Source organism: Camelina sativa, chromosome 6 (assembly GCF_000633955.1).
Source record: "Camelina sativa cultivar DH55 chromosome 6, Cs, whole genome shotgun sequence".
NCBI lineage: Eukaryota > Viridiplantae > Streptophyta > Magnoliopsida > Brassicales > Brassicaceae > Camelina > Camelina sativa.
Genome location: NC_025690.1, coordinates 17,992,845 through 18,017,691, shown reverse-complemented (window position 1 = coordinate 18,017,691; position 24,847 = coordinate 17,992,845). Strand labels below are relative to the sequence as shown.

The 24,847-nt window shown below is 32.0% G+C and overlaps 2 protein-coding genes across 3 annotated transcripts; both read right to left on the bottom strand.

Annotated features, from left to right (window-relative positions):
• Nucleotides 3,529-6,491, bottom strand: LOC104699184. Its single transcript, XM_010414519.2, has 2 exons — nucleotides 6,007-6,491; nucleotides 3,529-5,620 (listed from the first exon to the last, which is right to left on the bottom strand). Exon 2 carries the CDS (start codon nucleotides 5,545-5,547, stop codon nucleotides 3,529-3,531), a length of 2,019 nt encoding a protein of 672 aa, XP_010412821.1. The 5' UTR covers nucleotides 5,548-5,620; nucleotides 6,007-6,491.
• LOC104792063 (zinc finger protein WIP2-like) lies at nucleotides 13,505-17,423 on the bottom strand. Of its 2 annotated transcripts, XM_010518089.1 has the most exons (3): nucleotides 16,613-17,423; nucleotides 15,117-15,524; nucleotides 13,505-14,170 (listed from the first exon to the last, which is right to left on the bottom strand). In XM_010518089.1, the coding sequence occupies exons 1-3, from the start codon at nucleotides 17,297-17,299 to the stop codon at nucleotides 14,126-14,128; spliced, it is 1,140 nt and encodes a 379-aa protein (XP_010516391.1). In that variant the 5' UTR covers nucleotides 17,300-17,423; the 3' UTR covers nucleotides 13,505-14,125. The 2 variants fall into 2 exon arrangements, with proteins under 2 accessions (XP_010516391.1, XP_010516392.1); XM_010518090.1 differs by lacking the exon at nucleotides 15,117-15,524 and having other exon boundaries at nucleotides 13,505-14,578.

Sequence of the window (24,847 nt, the reverse complement as noted above, 5' to 3'; positions counted from 1 at the left end):
CCGAGCAATCTTCTTCCAAGGATACTGTTCTCCATTATCACGCCATGGCTCCCTGACTCGGTAGTCTTGGTCTCTGTTTCGAACCCTAGACGCGAAGACGATGCAAGAAAAGAACGTTTCTTGTAACGATTGAAGCTCGAGAATCGAAGAATCGGAGACGGAATCGAATTAGGTTTCCGAGAAATGGGGAAGTGTAACAGAGGTAGATCAAGTTTTAGGGTTACAGTTTTTTCCATTATTTCAAGTTTGAACTTTAAAGAAGAAACTTGAATCAGTATGAATCAATCCAGTTAACCGAGTGAGGAATATGTAAAAATAGGTATTATTATTGGCTATAATGACGTGTTTAAGAAGTTTACGACTGTTACTAAAAACAAATTGTGGAAGATTCTTTATGTTAGGTAGGTCCACTTGAATCTTTGTGGCTTAGAGATATTGTTACTGTTGCGTATCTAAGCTAAAGAACTGAAACTAAGATCTACATGTGTTGTGACTGACGTTATGTCAGTGATTCATCAGATGAGCTGTGGACATGGTAACGTCAGTGATGTATCAGATCAGATGATCTGTGGACATGGATGCACCAAAGAGAGTCATAATCTGTTTTATCTGAATATGGGCTGGACTATTGACATACAAATCGAATCATAAGGCCCGATTTAGTTTCGGTTTGGGCTTGAGACCGGAACATTCAGATTATGGGGAACTCAATCTGTTATTTTGGTTGATTTGTTGTCGTTCAATTAACAATAATAAATTTGACAAGATTAACTAATCCTTTGGGCTAAATTATCGTGTCCTTAGCTTGATGATATTTCAAGTGTTGCTTTGGATCATAATAAAATCACAAAATACCTCAAAATTTTGTCAAAGCTCCATATCTCTTTAATTTGATATGAATTCAATATCCTCATAAAACGAAAAAAGTTATATAACCATGGAAAATTTGACAATATCTCGTAAACAGTTGATCAAGCATTCATTATAAATATATATTGCAAGTTTTGAATTTCTATAAAAAGGTAATACACAGTGAATAACTTGTTTTTGGGCATGCACATCATAGATGATCACCATCCACCATGACACGTGAATGCAATTAAAGTGGTACATGTGCATGCATCGGGAAAAAACGATCAATTTTTTGGAACTGAAATTTAGGGTTTTGACTTTATGATGGATGGAATGTTTAGAAGATGGACATACACTTCATCTCCAAATTGATTGCTTCCCCTTTGGAAGGTAAATTTTTTTATTGTAAGTATGGGGTTCTTCATAATTCATAAACCCATCCCTCTCGTATTTTGTCTTTCACATTAGTCCCAACGTGAACGTACCCTTTTGTTATGAGTTCCGAGACCAAAATTCTTGATTAATGGTTTTATTTTTACCGATATATATATATATTAAGTACTACTAATATTCATCATCACACAGATCTAGAGATTTACATTTGCTTATAACTAAAAAAGATATGGATTCACTACAACAAATATGCACATTGTTAACCAGAGAAAAACGCTATCATAGGTCTTTGATAGCGTTTTCATGAGCGCTGTTTTAGGGCACTGTTATTATATGTACCCCATATACAATAGCACTTATTACGTATGCTATGTTATAAAAATATAACATAGCTTTAAGAAATTGCTATATTATCAAGATCATAATTTTGAAAAAATTTATACAACATTTGTTTTTTCGTGCTATGTTATAGTTTTATAGCATAGCTCTAATAAACTGCTGTATTATCAAGATTATAATTTTGCAAAAATTTATACAATATTTAATTTTTCGTGCTATGTTATACATATCTAATATAGCTGTTGCGAAATGCTGTTTTATCTTGTTTACTGTGCTATGGTATATTCTTTTATCATAACGTTTACCTGTACTTTTATAGCATTTTCTGATATGTGATTATAGCACACATAACCTGTTTTATAAAATCTCATAAAATCTGATTAATAAACGTCTCAGATCCAAAATACATAACAAAAGTCTCAAGAACATCAGTTTACCATCAAAGTCTCAAGAACATCCAAAATAAACAAGCAATCTCAAGTACTTAACATTACACAATAAAACCATCAGTTTAAGACATAATGACCTTGTTCTCTGGCCAAGCAATGCAGGAGCTAAGTGCATCTTCAATAATCTCTATTTCATCGGATGGCCTCCAAACTTTTACATTTTTCACCTTCACAACATCTATCCACACTTTAACTGCATTAGAACCCAAGCGAGTAAAGTGAACCTTATGTTCTGGATCATTTGTTCCCCATCGTCCTTCAGCCACAACCCTATTCTTTTCAGTTAAATCCATCAACTTGCACTTCTTATTCTCCTTGGAAATAACTTTATTAATGCGCTGCCATGTTTACAATATAAACCATCAGTCATCATATAATTAACAAAAACAACTTCATAACATATGAAAACACTTACTGGAGACTTCCTGAGAGGAGACTGTGATGGTAAAGTATTCTTTATTGGTGATATTGGACCCGTTGCATCATCAACAGGAGACTCAGAACCAGATGCAGACTTAGAAGACATAGATGCAGATTTGGCCTGCGATGCAGCCTTTGAAGCTGTTGCTGAAGTTTTGGACTCTGTAGCAGACTTAGAAGCTGTGGCTGCAGACTTGGCCTTTGATGCAGACAAAGAAGCATGTGATGTAGCATTCTGACCAGTTGGAGTTGAGGGATTTTCAAAATCAACCTTACTCAGGGGCCAAGATACGTAAGCCATCAAACAGTCCTCAAGAAATGACATTTCAGCTGTAGGTCTCCATAGTGATGTATCAGGCTGCTTTACTGAATCCACAAATACTTTAACTGCTTTTGGTCCAAGAGGAATTCCGTTAACCAACGCACTTGGTTCTTGTGTCTCCCAACGCCCCTCAGCAACAATGACGTCACCCTTAGACAAATCCAATAGTTTACATTTGTTTCCTTGTATACCCTGTTAAACACAATCAGTAAACAAATCCAATATAATTAATTAGCATTATAGACAGGGGTAATACATTGCTAACACATTGCTAGAAATTATAAATACCATAGGGGCAATGTCTTCCATTTGGATGTTGTTGTCTACCAGTCTACACTTATCAGTTGGCCATGCGATTATATGTCCAACAGCTTCTTTCATATGAAAGATCTTTTGTGCAGGTCTCCATAGAAATGCATCTGGTTTATATGCAGCTTCAACTAACACTTTGAGATCATAAGGGCCAAGACGACAGTCATTCACTATGTCATCCGGATCAGAAGAAAGAATCCGACCCTCACCAACATTTTCATCAATGTCAGACCAATCAACAAACACACACTTAGGATGTGCTCTTTTGTTTACACTCTGCAACAATTTCATGAGCAACTAAGAATCATAAACGACACTAAGAAGAATCACTTAGCTGATATGAAAAGAAGTAAGAATATGTTACTCTTGCAGCTGAGTTTTCATCCATTTCAGCTTCTGGTCTCTGTAACATAAACAAAAATAACATCAATTTATATTACTCTAACTGGCTGATGAATAGTAGAGAACTCTTAAGTATCTAACCTGATTCTTGATTCTGCCAAGTTCACTTTCCAAGGCATTGACCTGTTTTACTAATTTTACTTGCCGCTCTTCCATTTCAGCCATACACTTGCTCTGCATTTGTAAACAAGCTAATTTGGTCTTACTCATGCCTCTACCCATTGCCCTCAGCCTACCAGAATTGTCAGGTCCTAAAAGCTTGGCGAGGTGATCTTCATCTGGATTTGTTAAAAATGCTGGAGCATCACTTNTTCTTAGACCAAGATGTTGAAGATCCTTACGAGCATTAAGACCATCCTTAGATTTTCCACAATGCAACAATGTGGATACAATGCTGTGAGTCACATTCTTTTCTATGTGCATTACATCCAAATTATGCCGTACTGGTAGATCCTCCCAATAAGGCAGAGTAAATAAAATGGATCTTTTCTTCCACCTTGATAACTCATCTTCATCTACTTCTACTTCCTCATCTTCATCGGATTCACTTTCATCATCATCACTGTCAAACACTGGTTCTTTATAGACAGTTCTCTTTCTCTTCATCCCAGCCTTTTTCACATTTCCGAAATCATTTTGGAAGTTTTTCAGATTCTGATGAACTTCATGACCAGTTAAAATTCTTGACTTTCTCCTATGCTCAACTTTTCCATCAAACCAAGTCTTCTTTTCCCTATATCTGTGTGTTGGAGCCAAACCTTTTCTATGACACATGTAGACATGTTTCCTGCTAAACTTCAACCACATACTATCAGTATTTTTCCCACACATAGGACATCCCATTTTACCTTTTACTTTACAACCAGCAAGATTTCCATACGCAGGAAAATCACTAATGGTCCAGAGAAGCATTGCCTTTAGAGTAAATGTACTTTTACTAAAAGCATCATACGTTAGCTCTCCATTCTTCCACAGATGATTCAAATCCTCAATAAGAGGTTCTAGGTAGACATCAATATTATTACCTGGTTGTTGTGGACCAGGAATCAATAATGTCAACATTATATTCTCCTTCTTCATACAAAGGTGAGGAGGCAAATTGTAGTTTACCAATAGCACAGGCCAGCTACTATAATTACTATTCTTCATGTTGAATGGATTAAATCCATCTGTGGACAGCCCAAGCCGTATGTTCCTTTCTTCAGCTGCAAATGAAGGATACTTCTCATTCATCTGAGCCCATGTAACAGAATCTACTGGATGTCGAAGTTTTCCATCAGTGCTCTTGTTAGTGTAATGCCACCGTAAGTCCTTAGCCATGTCCTCTGATCTGAACATTCTCTTCAGCCTTGGTATAATTGGAAAATATCTTAATACTTTCTGTGGGACACCTTTCTTTACCTCATTAGTCCGCTTATTAGTCTTCCACCGTGAAGCATTACATTTGGGACATTTATCAAGCTTCTTTAACTTCTTTCTGAAGAGGCAGCAATCATTAACACATGCGTCGATCTTTTCATATCCCATATGAAAGCTCTTTAAAAATTTCTTGACATCATACAATGATGTGTGAAAGACATTACCATCTGGCAACATGCTTGGCAATGTCTGAAGCAGTTCATTGAAGCTCTTATCCGACCAGCCATTATGTGTCTTAATCCTAAACAAAGTCACAATAGCCGATAACTTGCTGTGGTTTGAACAGCTAGGGTATAGTGGGGTTTCAGCATCCCGGATCTTTGCAAGGAACTCATCCTCTTGTTGGTCCTCACCCTCTGCAATCTCACTTAAGTCGCCCACAGGTTGGTCAGCTAAGTCACCTCTAAAAGCCAACTCTTGATCAAAAAATTCAGCAGCTTTATATAACTCAAAAACTTCCTCATTCCACTGAGTTGGTTTACTTTGAAATTCATCTACTGACTTCACATCTCCATGATGATACCAATCACTATGCACCTTGTATGCCTCATCCATCCCTCTTATTACAAGATGCTCAACCACAACACTGTTTAACTGTCGTACTACATTACGACAGTCTTTACAAGGACATATTATCATTTCTATGTCACCTAAAGCCGCAGACACATCCCTTACAAATTTCCAAGCTCCACTTTTATAACCAGGATCAGCTCTTCAATGGATAATTAAAGAAAAAAATCATAACTAAAAGAACATCTTAAAGTATCCAAACCCAAAATAAAACCTAATTATGAAATATAATTCCTTACCTGCATAGATGCACCCATGCCTTGTCCAACATTATATGTTATAATATAAATTTTAACCTTTATAGATAAAATAGAGATACATATTATACAAAGCTCACATTAAGCAACAATTCAGACAATACTGCACTACTTCAGACACATACAGATGCTCTTAAACCAATATCTAACTGTGTAAAATCTCACTAATCTAATCACTATTTATACGAATCAGACTCAAAGGACAAAACATAGCAATCACCAATATTCGTGTGTAATAATAATGTTTAACTATTGGTTGAGTGATACTAACCTGTTGTGTGAGTACAGAGAAATGAGAAGCTTCAGTTCCCCAACATTTCAATCACCAACACTTGGGAAAAAAAAAAAATCGTTCAGTTTATGAAGGCGCAAATACTCAAATCCAAAAGCTATTTTTGAGTCAAATCTGTAAATAATCGAACCCTAACAAAACAGATGGATTCGAAACTCCACATTCTCAAAATCTGTAAATAATCGAACCCTAAAAAACAGATAACGAAATAAATCTAGATAAATCGAACCCTAACAAAACAGATAACTAAATCTGACCCTTATCGAAATCAAAAGCTGTTTGAAATCACAAATAATCGAAACAAATAACGAAATTAGGAGGAAGAAGAAAGACATGCCTCAAAAATGGATTCGAGCTATCAATTGCGATGGATATGGAGATTTAGGGCGAAATTGGGGCTTTTCACAAACGGCGAAATTGGGGCTTTTCACAAACGGCGATAAAACTGAAGAATTGATAAGAAATTTAGAAGAATTTGAGCACACACAGAGAATTTAGAAGAAGAAATCTTCTTAGGTTGAGCTTAGGTTGTAACGAGAGAGAGAGAGAGAGTGTGTCGAGTTTTTGGGTTTTTTTTTTATTTGGCGATTAAGTGAATAATTTCACTAAGTATTGGCGGACAAAAGTCACTTTTGTTTCCCGCTACATAATTTTCCTATCATAGCGTTAATAAGATGCTATTAAAAAGTAAGCGAAAAAAAATCTCATCTTTCATAGCAGTGACGGAAAATGAGCTATATCCGTCTGCTATCAATGTACATATTTGTTGTAGTGATTTTTCCATGGTAGCTAAGCGTTTGGGGAAGTGCATCGTCGGTTGAAACTAATTTCGATAGCTGTGATCTTTCTTTTTTTTTAACTATTTCTATATGACTACATCTGTGGATTATTGGAACGAAACTAGCTAGTATCAGATTACAAAGAGATAATATAATTCACAAAATAATTTATAAAATATCCAAACTCAAGTTTTTATGTCTATTATATACACATCTTTGATTACTATATCATAAAACATCATTATTTTCAAAAGAAAAATTACAAGCATAGTCGAACTCACCTAGTAATTAACACGCAGATGTGGTCCTATTTTTGGGTCTATCTATATAATAGTACTCATTAGAAGAAAAAAAACAAAATATAAAAAAATAACCAAATACCCCTTACAAAAAGGAAAATATGACCAAGTAGCTTTTCTTTTTAAAAAGAACAGTAAGAAATTCATCTTTTAATTTTGGTTGGTTTCATGAAAAGTAATTGAACAAAAAAGAAAACAAAGGAGGTATGGGAAAGTAGATAAAGACATATTTCACTTAAAGCACATTGTTGCAGACAAAAAGAGAGGGTTGAAAATAAAAGACAAAAATAAAGGAAAAACAAAATAAACGAGCAAATTGAAAAAAAAAAATTATGTGAGAGAGAGGATAACATACCTGCTCTTATCAAATTCCACACTGTTCATAAAAGAAAAGAGTACCTGAATGAAAATACCTTCACTGACAATTTACTTATGTTATGTGGTCCATTTTTTTCTTGTTGTCAATATATATTGCAAACGGAAGTAACATACCGAAACTATAAATGTGAAAATACAGTTGACCAATCTAACCACTTGATGAAATTGACTGTGTCATCTTCCAATCAAGCAAGCATATATATATATATATATATATATATATATGCATCAAAGGTGAATTAAATAGTGTATCTTGTAGGTTTCAAATTAATGAGATTTTTGATATCGTCAAAATTAACCTAATATTTTAATATTTGATCTGATCATCTGACTAAGAATACAAAATTATTACTATGTCTTTAAATCGGAATGTAAATTTCTGTAGGGCAATATCGTCTCATAAAACCAACGATTTCTAAAACTTGTATCGTAAATATCTAAGTTACTCAAATTTACAATATTTTATGGTGAACTTAAAAAAATTATTGTACTACCAATTCTTTTTTTCTTTGTTTCTTTTAGCGTTGAAATGTTGTTGGAAACAATACTTTAAATTGGTTAATATGTCACAGTATAGACAGTAAGAACAATAATGTAGGGATGTATATAAATACACACTTTTAGGGTAATTAATGTAGAAAAGGTTGATGGGTAAAATTAGGAAAATGAGGGAAAAGAGTGAGTGTGGGTATTGTCTTTGGAGTTATGTTAACCTCAAAATAGAATCTCTCCTCAAAGTAATTGGAAAGACAAAAGTCGATGCCATGTCCAATCATATATATATATAACCTCAAAATAGAATCTCTCCTCAAAGTAATTGGAAAGACAAAAGTCGATGCCATGTCCAATCATATATATATATAACCTCAAAATAGAATCTCTCCTCAAAGTAATTGGAAAGACAAAAGTCGATGCCATGTCCAATCATATATATATATAAATAATAAATAGTATTATATTTTTTCTCTAATCTAAAAAATAAAAATATCATACTGTATTTGATTTTCTTCCACCTTTTTTTGTTTCTATTTCTTTCTCCTGATATCATCTGCCCCTACGTTCTGTGATGATCTCACGCTCTAGCTTCATTGCTTTGCACACATATACAGCCATATATGTGTATAATAATGATACGTATATATCAATATATGAAAACTTCTTTTTCTATTTGAAAAAAGTGTCACTGAGATTGAACCATTCGGAAAATATGTGTTCTATAAATACGAACTATCATTTCATTTACATTTTACAGTATAGCATAGTATGTATCTGAAAACTTATAGTTTTCGAAGATCCCCAATAGATGATGTTTCGGATTCTAATAGTGTTTTTTTGTTTTTTGTTTAAAGATTATAAATATTACTATAAGAAAATAAAGCTTGAGAGAAAAAAGTGTTTTGTAATATGTATAGTTTTCCTGAACCTTTTTATATTTCCTTGAGATAATATTCGCTGGTGAAAGAAACCCAACACTACATACAACTTGGAGAATCTACAAGGCATAATGATCAAATAGCTTTAACAGGAGTAGAAAAATTAAAGTTGATCAAATAAAGAATATGGACAAAAGAACACGCTCGGACAATCATCACGAGAGCTAACGAAACCTCATCTCTAACGATTATATAATATATTATTTGTATCACAAGAAAGAAGTGTTTTATATAAGAATATTTACCATAATTACATCGCCAAATGGTATATTGTTTTTAAATTTTATATTATGTACTGTTAATAGCATCACAGGTTTGATAGCGCGATCGATCGACTAATAATGCATGTGAACAGCTGGTTGAATATAATTGTTAAGTTTATTTCAAGCTGATTCTTGTTTTAATTGTTAAATTGAAATCTAGAAATGACAAGGGCCAAAACAAATTATTTAAGTACGTATACAATTTAACTTTAAAATTTTATAAAATTGAGATCTGATTACAAAATCATTTACAAGGAAAATAATCTTTGTAGAAAAACTAAAACAATCATTGAAATTATTTATAAATAAACAAAATTATCTGACAAAGTTGGAGAATGAAAATTTGAAGATAATTTGAGACTCATGATTGAGACATTCATGTTCAAATGTCTTCAAAGTTGGAGAATGTTATTTTATGCTAATCCAAATTGAGCTTGACTCATGATTAAAAAAAATGGCACATATATCAAACCTACATAATGCCCTCTTATAGGTCATTTTTTCACTTGTGATCTAATATAATAGAGAATGTTATATTATACTAATCTAATTGTAATATATATACTTCTATAATAAAAAGTTATGTATATATATGTATATGTTGTTTAATTTCTTACGTCGATATATGTTGGTTTACATAATTATTTTTTGAATGAATATATATATATATATATATATATATATATATATATGAAAATAATTGATTCANTTGAGAATGAAAATTTGAAGATAATTTGATTCTCAATAAACTTTCTTACTCTTTTTCAGTGTTTAAGAATTGGATTTTAAAAAATGGCACATATATCAAACCTACATAATGCCCTCTTATAGGTCATTTTTTCACTTGTGATCTAATATAATAGAGAATGTTATATTATACTAATCTAATTGTAATATTCCATAATAATAGTTATGTGTATATATATATATGTATATGTTGTTTAATTTCTTATGTCAATATATGTTGGTTTATATAATTTTTTTTGAATGAATATATATATATATATGAAAATAATTTCTTCATTTTTTTGTTTGCTCTTTTGAGGTACCCGTGATTAATCATGAGTCAAGCTCAATTTGGCCTCTTTCTCCCTTTATCTTTTGCATGTTGGGGCCTCCTACAAACAAAGTTGTCGAAAATCATAGATAGCTACATTAATCTTCTTTATGTGATACTTAATAGTATAATTTTTAATACTCAAAAATTATATTTTTCCTTCATTTACGATAATGTATATAGACAAAAGGAATACGTCAAAAGAAGTTTTTTCTTCCATAATAAAATATATATACAGTGTACGTACGTGTGTGTCCATATTAAATTAAATGTGGGAGATGGAGATTTGAGCCACGGCAGACAAAGCTGTCTCCTTCAGATCAGCCTTGGAATATGAACAGTAATCGAGTTACTAATTTACATATATATTTGCATTTCTCGACATTAACATAGGAAATGGTAAAGTTATTAAAATATCGAACGGATTTAGAATATAGCTTCGGGATTTTAAAAAGCAGGAATTAAGGCCTTTTATTTAAGTTTTTGTCAGACAAGAAAAAATGTCTACGTTAAAACAACCAATGTATAAACTTAGGTTTTATAAATAAAATAGTTAATGTAACCCTTTCACACAACAAAAATTAAAATAAATAAAAATGTAACAGCATAATTACGGAAGAAGTGAAGTCCAATGTTCGGATTCCTTCCGGCAACAGTAGAAAAATCCAATTATATATTGCTCGGATTTTGAAAATGTCTTTTAGATAAATGCACACTCACAGAGAACAATTCAGTTTCGATATTCGAAAACTTCTTTTTAGCTTATAATTCGATAATTTCCCATTTATTTTTATGTTTCTGTTTCTCATCTATCTATTTTAATAGGAATGTAAACATGTGCTTATAAAACTTTAACTGGATATAAATTTCTAAATAAATGAGAGATATAATTTAGATAGCAATGCTTATAACTAAGTTGTAAAATTAAATTCAGAGACTATCTAAGATAAATTATATGATTCATATATATAATTATTTATAGAAAAGTGTATTTCTTGCTTTTAACAACTTTTCAATTTAACTTTTACAAAGTGATTTACAAACTGTTGGGCTTGTTTTATAGCTTAATCATAAAGCTATAATACGTAGACTCCAAAAAATATAATAAACTGATTAAAGTTGATCTAGAGGTTTTCTACCCTGTATAAAAAACGTTAGTTTTTAAGCCACTAGTGAAAACTTTTACTACTTGGTACTTGCATGTTATATCTGTCAACGCATGATCACTTACATTTTACGGCATTATAAGCATTAAAGATGAACCAACATATATAAATATCGGTAGAAATTTCTGGAGAAGTGTTGGGAAGATGAGAGAGGGGTCAAAGGAAGAGAGGTAGGGATGGTCTATTTCTCCCAACAAAGGGGTAGGATATTGATTGGCAATAAATGTTGTCTGAATCCTACATAATTTAAAGATGTGCGTTCATAACTTTTCCAGATTTTCTACTGTTTAATTCCAGCTTGTGACCAATGTAAAAAACAATCCTTATATACATTACATGTATGTATATACCTCTCTAAAACAACGGGCCTTGTTCAAATGTTCTCCGTGCATCAGCGTATTAATTTTATGTTTATCCTTAACAAATAACCAGAATTATAAATACAATTAGAACAAAACAAAATGACAATTCACATGGTTTACGGATCAAAGTACGGTAAATAACAGGGGAGACGTACAGTTAATGTAACATATGAAATGAATACAAAAGAGGCAAGCATGTGGGTTTTGATTGGAGGAGATGATGAAAGTTCGGTCATTTGTGTGAGAGTTGTAGAGAGAGAAATTTAGAGAGATGGTCAAAGGAAAAAATGAGATGTCAAATCAAATAACAGTAAGTGAGAGAGAAAAAAAAAAGAACTGTTGATACCATCAATCTTTGCTCCCAAATCTGCCCAACCCATCACACCCTTAGGGCTCCACTCTCTTCTCTTTTGTTTTTTATTACTCTCCTTCACATTACTTTGTGCCCCTTCTTCACCCATTGATCATCACATACATGTACATACATACACGTGTACATACATGACTGCATGCATACGTATGCAAATACAGTAACTGAAGGAATATTCACTGTTTATACATAAACGAAAATTAGGTCAATCTCTGTGTGCGTATATGCCTAAGTCGAGATATATTTTGCTAAACATGCCTAAGTCGAGAGATGATCATCTGGTTTCGAATTTTAAGATAGGATTTTAAAAGTGAATCATATATAGATAAAAAAAAGGTGTAATGTTCCTTCAACGAGCAAATATGTCTGTCCACTAACAAAAAGGAGAGGAGAAAAACAAAAAAAAAGGAGCATATTGAAAAGCTCTTTGCAGGAACGAAAGCCTCTCTTTAACTGTAATCTTAGTTACACAATCATATCCAAATTGGATCTTGAATTCTACATTACCAACAAACTGACACACAACAAAAACTGTAACTAGAATAATAAGACAATCTCCGGTGATTTTGGTTTGCTTTATATAGTAAGATAAAGAAATCGTTCAAATATAGGCTGCATGCACGTTAACATATGCAATATTCCTTTGGTGAATTTTAATTCGAAAGTTAGTCTGACCATCACTGCATTTATAGGACAATTTTATGAGAATGAATCCAACAAAAAATTTTAATGAACAAAGTGTATAACATGTCATATATTACGATTATTAGCGGGAACGTTTTATATTTCCAATTTATGTATTCAAAACAATTAATTAAAAATATTATACAAATTAGCAATTGTTTTGGAAAGAAAAGCAGTTTATTATATAAGGTCTCTAATTTTAAACGTTTCATTTTTCAAGTACGTTTCGTTCCATTTTTCAAAAAACCTGTTACTGTAGTCTATAGAACCATAATTGCTATGTAACACAAGGTATTTGGCAAACACACTATATACAAACAAGTTCTGAAGTGTTTCTACTGTTGGTTATTTAATTAGGGTAATATATACATATATGTAACTAAAAAGGAAAAACCGACGAACGACCGTAGCTTTTTGCAACTATTTGCTATGAAATTGGTATTCAATCACAACGTATTAATTAATTAACTCTATTCGAATGATATTATATACATATATATATATATATATATATTTTAAAAATTATGTGCTACCGGTTTGGAACATTTTGATAAAAATATTAACGAAAACCACATATACATGTATAAATTTTATGTATTATAACATCCTCAACACATTATTTCAAAACAACCAAAACTATCAAAGAATATAAATTGGTATTTAATCTTCCTAATAAAGGTCTGCACTTGAGTAGTAATATTCTCTAGTGTCCATTCTCTCATTATTCTCCATGATGTCACTAGACAATTAAGTATCATAAGTATTCTTATACAATAACTTCAAAGATAAAACTCCACCAGAAAATAAATATCTTTTGGGAACAAAAAAAAAACTAGAATCTAATATATATTACTCAAATTAAAGATTGGAAATATTCATTTTGATCTAGACTATCGTATATATAGAGAAATTCTTAACATAATGCATGCATGGATGTATAGCATCTACTTTTCTAGTCTTTTACCATCCTAACAAATATAATCCAAACGTTTAAAATTTATCTAATTATTCTTCAAAACGAAAGGTAAAAACTAATGAAATGAAAAATAATATATACAAATAGAAACCATTGAAACCTCATATGTTAGAGTGCTACATTTTCTTGCAATAAATTTAACTAGAAAGCTAGAAATACAATTTAAAAATTTCCAAGTAATCTTGATTCATTTTTTTCTATGATCAATTAGATGGTATAGCTTTTACTTTGGAAAGCCCTACCTCCATCAAAACTTGGTCCATAGATTTAGGTTTCTTATAATTAATATATACCGAATTACTAAGTAAGTACTGATACTAATTTATATAAACTATTTGGACTGCATTGACTCATGATCATTGTCTAATTGTTCTACCTCAGAAGCAGGCTCATCTTCTTCATCAAACCCATCAATACCATACGCTCCATGGCCATTACCAAAAGCTTTGATGTGATCTTTGAGAGATCTCTTGTGCTTGAAATCTGATCCACATATGCAATACCAAAGCTTACCACAATTCTTCTCATGTGTTCTCCAATCCCCTCGGACCGCAAAAGCCTTTCCACATTTCCTACACATGAAAGGTTTGATCCCATGTTTCCTCTTATAATGTGTTTGAAGTGTTCTGAAGTCTTTGAGAGGCTTTGCCCTTGGATGGTCAATATTGTTGCGACAGCCTGGTGCGCAGCAATAGCATGGAAGCCTTAGCATTCCTGTTGGCTGCGTTCCCCTTAGAGATTCAGGTCCTTTCCTGTACTGTGATCCATGTCCCCACATATGCATCTGTAAACAAAATCATGCAAGCATGTATGATCATGTAGAGTTTGAATAACTTATAGTAGTATATGTTCGAAGCGTTCATAATGTGTGCGTATTGAAACTTAAGCTTATAATATGTCTATTAGTCAATTTAGTTACATGTGTCTTCTATAAGATGTAATGATTACTCTAGCCAGCATATATATATATATATATATATCCACTGAAAATAATTTTATTAATTAGCATATCAATCAACCTTGAAGCAAAAAAAGAGAAATTAATTTCACGATAACAAAAAAAAAGAAAAGAAAAATATAACAAGATGTGTCAATGCATGCTTAGGTAAGCAAAGCTAAGTAACCTAAAATAGAAAACAAGATGTTGATGAGTATGTCCAATACAAAATCTTATGAAGCTCATATCGAGTATATGGAAAGCCATAGATATATCTATGTACGTATATTAATTGAATATAGGTATGTGAAATAGTATGACTACTACTATTATTTTACACGTTAGACATTTAAAGACCCTCATACAAAAGAAGGNATTGTTCTACCTCAGAAGCAGGCTCATCTTCTTCATCAAACCCATCAATACCATACGCTCCATGGCCATTACCAAAAGCTTTGATGTGATCTTTGAGAGATCTCTTGTGCTTGAAATCTGATCCACATATGCAATACCAAAGCTTACCACAATTCTTCTCATGTGTTCTCCAATCCCCTCGGACCGCAAAAGCCTTTCCACATTTCCTACACATGAAAGGTTTGATCCCATGTTTCCTCTTATAATGTGTTTGAAGTGTTCTGAAGTCTTTGAGAGGCTTTGCCCTTGGATGGTCAATATTATTGCGACAGCCTGGTGCGCAGCAATAGCATGGAAGCCTTAGCATTCCTGTTGGCTGCGTTCCCCTTAGAGATTCAGGTCCTTTCCTGTACTGTGATCCATGTCCCCACATATGCATCTGTAAACAAAATCATGCAAGCATGTATGATCATGTAGAGTTTGAATAACTTATAGTAGTATAAGTTCGAAGCGTTCATAAAGTGTGCGTATTGATACTTAAGCTTATAATATGTCTATTAGTCAATTTAGTTACAAGTGTCTTCTATAAGATGTAATGATTACTCTAGCCAGCGTAAATATATATATATATATATATATATATATATATATATATTGACTAGCAGATCAATGTTTTGATGATTACTCTAACTCGCATATATACATATATATCCACTGAAAATAAATTTATTAATTAGCATATCAATCAACCTTGAAGCACATATGTAAAAGACATCAAAATTTCATCCAATAAGGATGTTAAATAAATGCTGAAATGTAAATTAGAGAAATTAATTTCACGATAACAAAAAAGAAAAGAAAAATATACAAGATGTGTCAATGCATGCTTAGGTAAGCAAAGCTAAGTAACCTAAAATAGAAAACAAGATGTTGATGAGTATGTCCAATACAAAATCTTATGAAGCTCATATATCGAGTATATGGAAAGCCATACATATATCTATGTATATTATAATTGAATATATAGGTATGTGAAATTGTATGACTACTGTTATTTTACACGTTAGACATTTAAAGACCCTCATACAAAAGAAGAGTGACACACTTGCCAATATTGTAGAGAAAAGCAGCAAAACCACAGAGACTTGAAAGTACTAAAGACATAAAGAACATTTACTGTCTTGTTAAATCTCAGTCTCAGTCTTCACAGTCTCAAGTCTCTCGGTTCTTTGTAACGCAATGATTTATTCATGCATCAGTGAGCAAAGACACGTCCTTTGATTGATTTGAAAACAGTATGTAAATATTATATTTACCGATTAAAGGTGAAAACGTTTTTGCATTTTTCGAGGGAAATTTAGTGAGCAAACATATTTTCTTTGGTTTTTACCTTTTGGGGTTACTCAGAAAATGAAGAAAAAAAAAAGAGAGTCGATTTTTACATTGAAAATAAAACGAAACATATGCGTAGAGAGATATGTAAAAGATTTAATTAGAGTAACGAGAGTATGATGATTAGTTAAGAACCTGCATGTTGTTGTATCTGTTGAAGGTTTTGAAGCAAACAGGACATGAGAACTGAGTAGGACCAATGAGAATCTGAGAAGGTGTAGGGATCCAATATTGACCCTTGTTGAGTCTGCTGATTCTACAGCCGCCGTCTCCGCCGACGGAATCTTCATCGTCATCTTCTCCTCCTTCGGCGGCGCCGTGGCTGCAATCATGGTCGAGATCTTTCTTGTGATTCGTGTCCTCACGATGATGAGTGGTCCTCGAGGAAGATGAAGAAGAAGACATCATGAGCAAAGAGGCCATCTCTTGAGCACTAGGGCTTGGAAGACCTATGTGAAGAGCGACGGTGACGTCATGGCCATCGTCATCGAGGCTATGAACATCTTGATGATGGTGATGATCGTAGTCGACATCCATGGAGGTGGAAGGTGGTTCTTGAATTAGATGGTCATGGTTATGATGGTGGTCTTGTTGTTTGTTGGCGGGGCTGAGACTGAGGAGAGGGAGGGCTTCACGGAGAGGAGGCGAAGGCGGAGGAGTTGGTGGCGGTGGTTGACGGCGGAGGTCGCCGGATTGAGGGAAGAAAAAGAATGAAGAGGGAGGAAGAGGAGGAGGAGAACGGTTAGCGGAGGAACTAGGGTAATGGTGAAAATGATTGGACTTGAACCAGTCTGTGAAGAAATTGGAATAAGGATCAGTCATGGTGAAGAGAGAGAGAGAGAGAGAGAGAGAGGGAAAGAGAAGGGAATAGTTTTGAGACTTGTGGGATTATCTTTATACAAGAGACAGAGATGGAGATGAAGATGAAGATGGAGATGGAGATTGTGATGGGATGGGGGGGGGGAGAGAGAGAGAGAGAGAGTCTTTTTATTTTATTTTTTTGCAAACAGAGATTTTCTTTGGGTGCAAAGAGAGAGAGAGAGAGAGAATTAAATTACGGAGTGAAAACTTTTTTTTTTTTTTTTTTTTTTNAAATTACGGAGTGAAAACTAAAAACCGACTTTAACGAAAAAGGAAAAAAAAAATTAACTAAAAAGCAGGTCAAATACGAATGTATATTAGTCTACGCAAAGTAATTATTTCGTTCAGATATGTAGGTCCTTATTCTTTGTAAAAAACTTTCAAACATTAATCTTTAAACGATGGTTGTTATGATAAAATAAGCATGGTTTAGGAAACAAACAGTGCGACTAAGACTGTTTAATTGGAATTCAGGATACTAAATAAAAGTTTTTGTGTGATTTTTTTTTGTTTTTTTTTCTGTAAAAAACATTGTATGAATATTAAAATTGAAAAATACTTTTAATCAAATTAAAATGTTCTGAAAATCTATTAATTTGTTATTATAAATTACAAATTACGTTCTTTTAATTTCTTCAGATTTTATTATTATTATTGTACGATGTCTTAATTTTCGGACGAATTCATAGTCTATCATACTTCAAACTACTATTCCATAATTCGTGTGATGAGAGTTACTACGTGTGTCACAACTAAATTCATCACAGCTTTTCAAAGCTGCACAATCAGCACCAACATATAACATACTATTACACTATATAACTTTAATTTGTATAGTATCTCTTATACCTGGATAATAGATACCATTTAATGATGTGAATAATTGTTGTTCGTATGCCATAGTCAAAGTCTGAATTTCACTGAGTTTCAATGTCAGACTATATATATGGTTGAAAAAAGAGAGTAAACTATGCTCTTGAATATGATGATTTTTAATGGCAATTTTTGACTAAAAAAAAAGTAAGTTAAATAATAAACCTCATATATATAATTTGGTTAATAGTTGTAGATATGATTATCAGATTATCCAAGGCCTATGAAAACAAGCTCTTCTATTCTGTTTATAATTATAGAATGCCTCTTTTTCTTTGTATTACAACTACTAATTAAAGCATTTCACGTCAGTGGATTAATATGTACTTAAATAAATGCAATATTAATTCATACAACTAGCTAGGTTAATATGCGAGTAAAGATAATATATCAATGGCCACTGAGGCATCGAGGATTAGGGCTTGGATGGAGAGTATTCGTTAATACGCTAAAATACCAAAGACATCTTAGCAAACATATATAACGAAAAGCTATTCGACCTTAATTACTATATTGGCTGTATGGAATATTGGAAATTTTATTTATAACCAATATGAGTGAAACAAGTTTGATATATGAAAATGAACGTATTTGCCCAAAGAAAAAAAAAAAAGAAAAAAACCATAAAGCATATGAGGTTCAGATACATCATACAAAGATAACGTAACTGCTTTTCGGAGATTGGCTCTCATCCCAATTCCCAAACAAATTTTCTTATCTTAAAGCCTTTCCTTAAAATAAAATAAAAAAGGGAAGAAGAAGCCATTTCTTATCAGTTTACGACTGAAGAATAGTTTTGATACACAGTAAATTTTAAAATAATAAGTCTACATACTGATATATGGACGAATAAATTGCATAAGATTGTCACGTCTTTCCTGACTCGTGAGCTAATTAAATAAAAATAATTGAAAATAGCATAAATTTAGGACACAGTTCTGATTAAAAATAAGAACATACATAAATATTACTATTATATTTTGGATAGCTTGACAAAAGAATTTTTTTTTTTACAAAGGTAGACCAAGTGTATTCATTAAAATTTATTTCCTCTGTTTCATAAAAAATGTTATTATGACATATTTCACATAAATTAAGAAAATATTTAAATATATATCTATGCTCTTATTTAATAAATGTATAATTAATAGATTAATTTAGTCATAGACTAAAGATAACACTATTTGTGAAATAGAAAGAAGATTACTTATTTTTTGATGAATAATATTTTTCTTTCTTGATTGCCCTAAATTTACATGACATAGAGATTTAAGAATTTGTGAGTTTTGAGCTAAATGTCATGAGTTATTGTCCTAGATTTATACTAGTTTTTCTTATTTTTCAGAATATAGATTCGCATATAATGGATGTCTTCATCAAACAAATTTTGATGATAAAATAAACAAGAAAAACAAAAAGTTGAAAACACACATGGGAATTCAATAATTAATAAAAAATAAATTGTTAATCAAGTACGAGGACCTGAGAGAAAAATGGAATGTATTCGCAAAAGCTTTTTGGGGATTTTGATTGTCTATTAGTATTCTACATGCATTATTAATAGGGAAAATGAACCAAAATAAAACATTATTTAGTTATTGGATATGTTAATTATCATTTTATTTTATGAGTTTTATTAGTATTAAGATATTTACTTATAAAAAAGAACAAGAAAAAGAGAGAAGCAATTGCATTGGTGTGCGCATCAATGGTCGGCTTTCCCTCAAACGGTAAGATCATTGAATGTCCAAATCCCCACCGCAGATCCTGCCTCACTGTTCCTTTTCTTTTTTTTCTCCACTTTACCCAATATCTATATATTACTATTATTATTCTTATGCACAACAAACAATTCTAAATATATATTGTTTGTTATGTGGCACAACTGTATATTCACATCGATGAACTATGGAGAGGAATGAAATATTGGTCGAATAAAAATGCGCAACACAATTATTTTGGGCTGAAACCTTATTTATTATAGTCGGTGTGAAATAAATAAATAAAAACAAATACGGTCTTGATTTTTTATTTTTTTTTAGCTACGAAATGCAATTATATCGATTTGAAGAGAGCTAGTACGTTAGATTAAAGACAAATATGTTTTCTTCTAACTAGGGATGGTCTCACTAGGAAATTCTAGGCTTTCCTTCCATAAAAACGGATACTTGATAGGAATATACTAATCTATATATGTATATATATGAAAACACAACTCATGTTTCTCTGACGGTGACCCAAACTCTACCGTCAACTTTTTGCGCACCGAGTAAGTTATCCATGTTTGTTGTGATAAACCACATATGATGCAAATTAAAATTCAGTTGATGATGATATAATATGCGTATGTTCTAGTTTCGGTCTCAAAAGATATTTGGACCCACATTACCACATATCGTAGTACAAACTAAAACTTTGATTTCCATTATAACTATGATGATATAACTTGCGCCGGCCCTGATTCTCACTAAGCCCATTCAGATTATACATGTACGTGAGTTGGCATTTATCAAATTTAATTGGTATATTAAAGCTGTGATGATGATTAGGCACATAAAATTTAGCTCCGAAGATTAATAAACATCGTGATCTTAAATTTATTGTCACTATTATAGTGTTATTTTTGTGATGACATAATTTGGTTTTATATATCCATCATGACACTATTTATGCACAAAACGGACCACATGTTCACAGAGAACATTTCATGTTCACTGTTGCATTTGTAATGTTGGTTTTTTGGCAATATATGTAGGTTATAAACATGAGTACTATTTTCACCAGTAACATCTACATTTGATTTCGACCTCTTATTCAATCCGACCAACCAGTTAAATATGCGAAACACATTCACACCACAACTTGATCTATATAGGCTATTGCAGCATTTAACTGTGCCGAAGCATAACCAATAATTTGTGTATTAAAGATGGATAGGCCTATATCTTATTAAAAAAAATATATAGTGGTTGAATAATTAATTCCGTTGTAGTTTTTTTTCATTGTTACACATTTAAAATGTGATATTTACGTAGCTAAAAAAGTTTCGCCAATGTCTGTTTGTAAAAATGTTGATGAATCCATTTAAAACGATAAACGATTGTACCTTCCGTCAACTAATATGTGACCACCATTCTGTGGAGTATAAAACTAATATAGATAAAGTAAATACTTGGATGTAAAATATGATAATGGAAAATACCTAATCTTATAGCCTATAATAATCATAGATACCTTAGTATATAACTTGAGAGAAAACATTCTTTGGAATTGATATAATATGGGTCTTTAGTAGGTATAAACTCATATTTAGAAGAGTTTCAACGCAATAAGACTTCGGGCCTTCTACAAGAAGCTGGGCCCTCACAAGCCACATATTGTGACTATTTGTATATGTGATCTGTGTTTTATAATGCATAGAGAAGGAGAGAGAAGCCATCACCATGGCTCTATGTCCCTCTTCGTGCTTAGGTTTTATTTTTGGATGTGACGTATTTATGTATATACTGTATATATATATAGGACAATATTTAAAATCTATGTGTCGGGTCATGACATCATTAATTCTATATGAACATTTATATTGCATGTGATGTTTCTTATTTGAAACAGTTTTATCGATACTACGACTAAAGGTTTAAATAGTGATTCTGTTTGCTGAGTTCAACTGGTAGAACCGCAATAAATACATATTGTAGTCATTATTTTAATATTAAAATAGCATACTGCGGTTATTTATACACGCAGTAAAAAGAGTTGTGAAACGTTAATCTTGGATTTGCCGTGAATATAGAGTGTTATTAATTAAAAATCTTTTGGATATCTTAGACTTGTACAGTTGTGCTTAGCTTGTCATATACTGTAGGTAGGTTTCCTTTTTGTTTATTGTGTACGAGAGGTATCGCTCTTTCCATTTTTTATTTGTTGCTAGAAAAAAATATTTATAAAAACCAATTAACCCCATTTGTTTCGTTTGATCTGATCTTCTTATTAACCATGCACGTTTGTTCTTATTTCGTCCCATTCGTTTTTATGTTCTGCACAAAAAGAAAAAAAAAAGACAGTCTCGAAGACAACTGCGCCAGTTAATATAAGAAAAGCAAAATATATATAATATGTTGTTGGTGGGGACATTGTGGAAGAGAAATAGTAACCTACTAATTTATTTGCACAATTCAAATTTAAAGGAAGTGTACCGCACAAACTCTAGGCTGCACCTAATGTGTATATCACCTACATTTTTGTTTAGAATTATGCTTATATACATATACAGGATGGCAAACACACATGCACACACACTCATGGAAACCTAGTAATTATTCCCATCATTTGTTATGATAGATACTTAGGAGCGCATTTTATCATTTAAACTATCATATAATTTAATTTAATCGTACTTCTATAACAAAAAAAAATATTATAGCAATATTTTATCAATTTTCCAACTTTCTTTTTTTCCTTAAAGCAAAAGGTTGAATATTTAATAAAAGGAAAAAAAATGAGTGCAGCATTCAAATAAAGTTTATATAAAATCTTTAGACCACCTTTTCTTGTTTGGTGGGTACACATACGAGAAAATTAGTGAAATTCAAGTAAACGAGTATGATAATATATTCCATGTACATTGAAACACCCTTTTAAGAGTACATCAAAAGATACAAGATTTTTACTATGTAAAAATATATAAATACAAACTTTTGCTTCATTCTTGTAATGATGATCTAATTGTAGAATATATAGTTACGTTGTTTTGGAATACAATAGTTAATGGAAAGTCCATAGTATAATAAATATGTTTTACTAGTCGAAGAAAATATTGATTTTGATCTAGGGTTGGGCTAGTTGTAAGCATCAGCCTTTTCATAAAAGCGAGTAGTCTAGTCTTTCTAGTTTCATTCTCAATTGGAAGAGATTCTAAAGTCTAAACGATTACCCAATAGAGTTATCCATGGGATTTGGTCTAGCTAGGATTATTTCTCTTGATTTACCATTAAAGAAAGAAAAAGGTAACAAATTAAGCAAATATATATATATATACGCACATGATAGTCAATCATCTAGAAAATAGTAAATGAACCCATTATAGAAAGACAAATAAACTGTTACTATTTATTGAATCTTGCTTAATACTAAAACAATGTATTGGTGAGAGCTAGTGATGTCAAGACCCACAAAAAGAACATGTCAATACACGGATTTAGAGATGTATATAGGAATTGACTAAAAATCTAGGGAGTGAAAAATGAAGGGAACAAATAAAATATTAGTCTTGGGTTTGGGAAAGAAAGAGCAAAATGTTTAGTGAAACATGCAAGCATTTTTGCAGCGATGGAGGACATCGATCTGAATGTGATGAAAAACATCCAAGATCAACTAATTAATACTCCTTCGGTCTCATAAAAATTGATGTTTTGGGATATTTTTTTATCTCACAAAGATTAATGTTTTGTAAATTTTAAAAAGTAATCATTGAAAATATTTAAAATTTTGAATTGTTATTAGTTTAAAATTAAATAATATCTTTTTAGTCAAAGAAAAAAATATATTTAAATTCAGTAATCATTGTTTTAAAATGTGTAAAATGTTTTAAACATCAATCAAGACCGGGGGAGTATTAATATGTGAAAACAGAAACCTGTGATTTTTGTAAAAATAAAATAAATAAGCAGTAATAATCATGAGAATGGTGAATCAAGTGAGAAATATTTATAAGAAAAAAAAAACAAGGAGGAGAACACGTAATAAAAGAGGTGTCGGAAGGGGTTGACCAAAAACCTTACGAGGGAGAGATTTTCAAGACTGCACGAGGGGGGCAGTCTCAAGAGTCAAGACGTCGTCGTTTTCCTCCGCCCTTGTGTTTCGTGTTGTGTGTTTTTTTCTCCAAACATCGCATACACACACACTCTTCATTTTTTTCATTCATCCTTTTTATCAATTATTGTTATTAATAATTGATGTACTATTATATTGTCAAATCAGATTGTGTGGAAGGAAATAATTTTATTTCTTCTATGTAAAATGTACTATTTTTAGAGACCTTAAATTTAGATGATTCACTGTCACTGTCAGTAACAAATGTAACGCATTTATGTCCCAGTTTGTAAATCTTGTTTCATGATGTTCGTTCAATTTGCAGAGTACTCTTAACTTGACGCAACTGATATATATGGTAGACTAGAAAATGTGTTAGTTATCATCACCATAAGACTTTCAAACACAATTAGGAGAAAACCCAATGTTAATGCATACAACATCCTAAAGTAAGACGCATCAAATCAGAACAAAAATGAATCACTTGCTCCAAACGTTTTCTCAATATGTCGGCAGATACATCTATCCACTTATGGGAAAACAGAACATCTAAATAAAAGTTTCAAACTACAAATATAAAATTAGAGATAATTGATCAAGATGGCTCCACCTCAAAGTGACAGACTAATCAACCTCAAAGTGAATGACATCAGACTTGAGAAACATTAAGTATGGTGGTTTCCCCTTGTTAATGACCATAAAACCCAAAATCTCACATTATTTTGTTGACGAAACTATAGATCATATGATTGTGTACTGTCTCAGAGCTCCACTCTCTGCATCAAATCAAAGCATCCGGTTCCTGAAAGCGCGGGCAATCCAAGA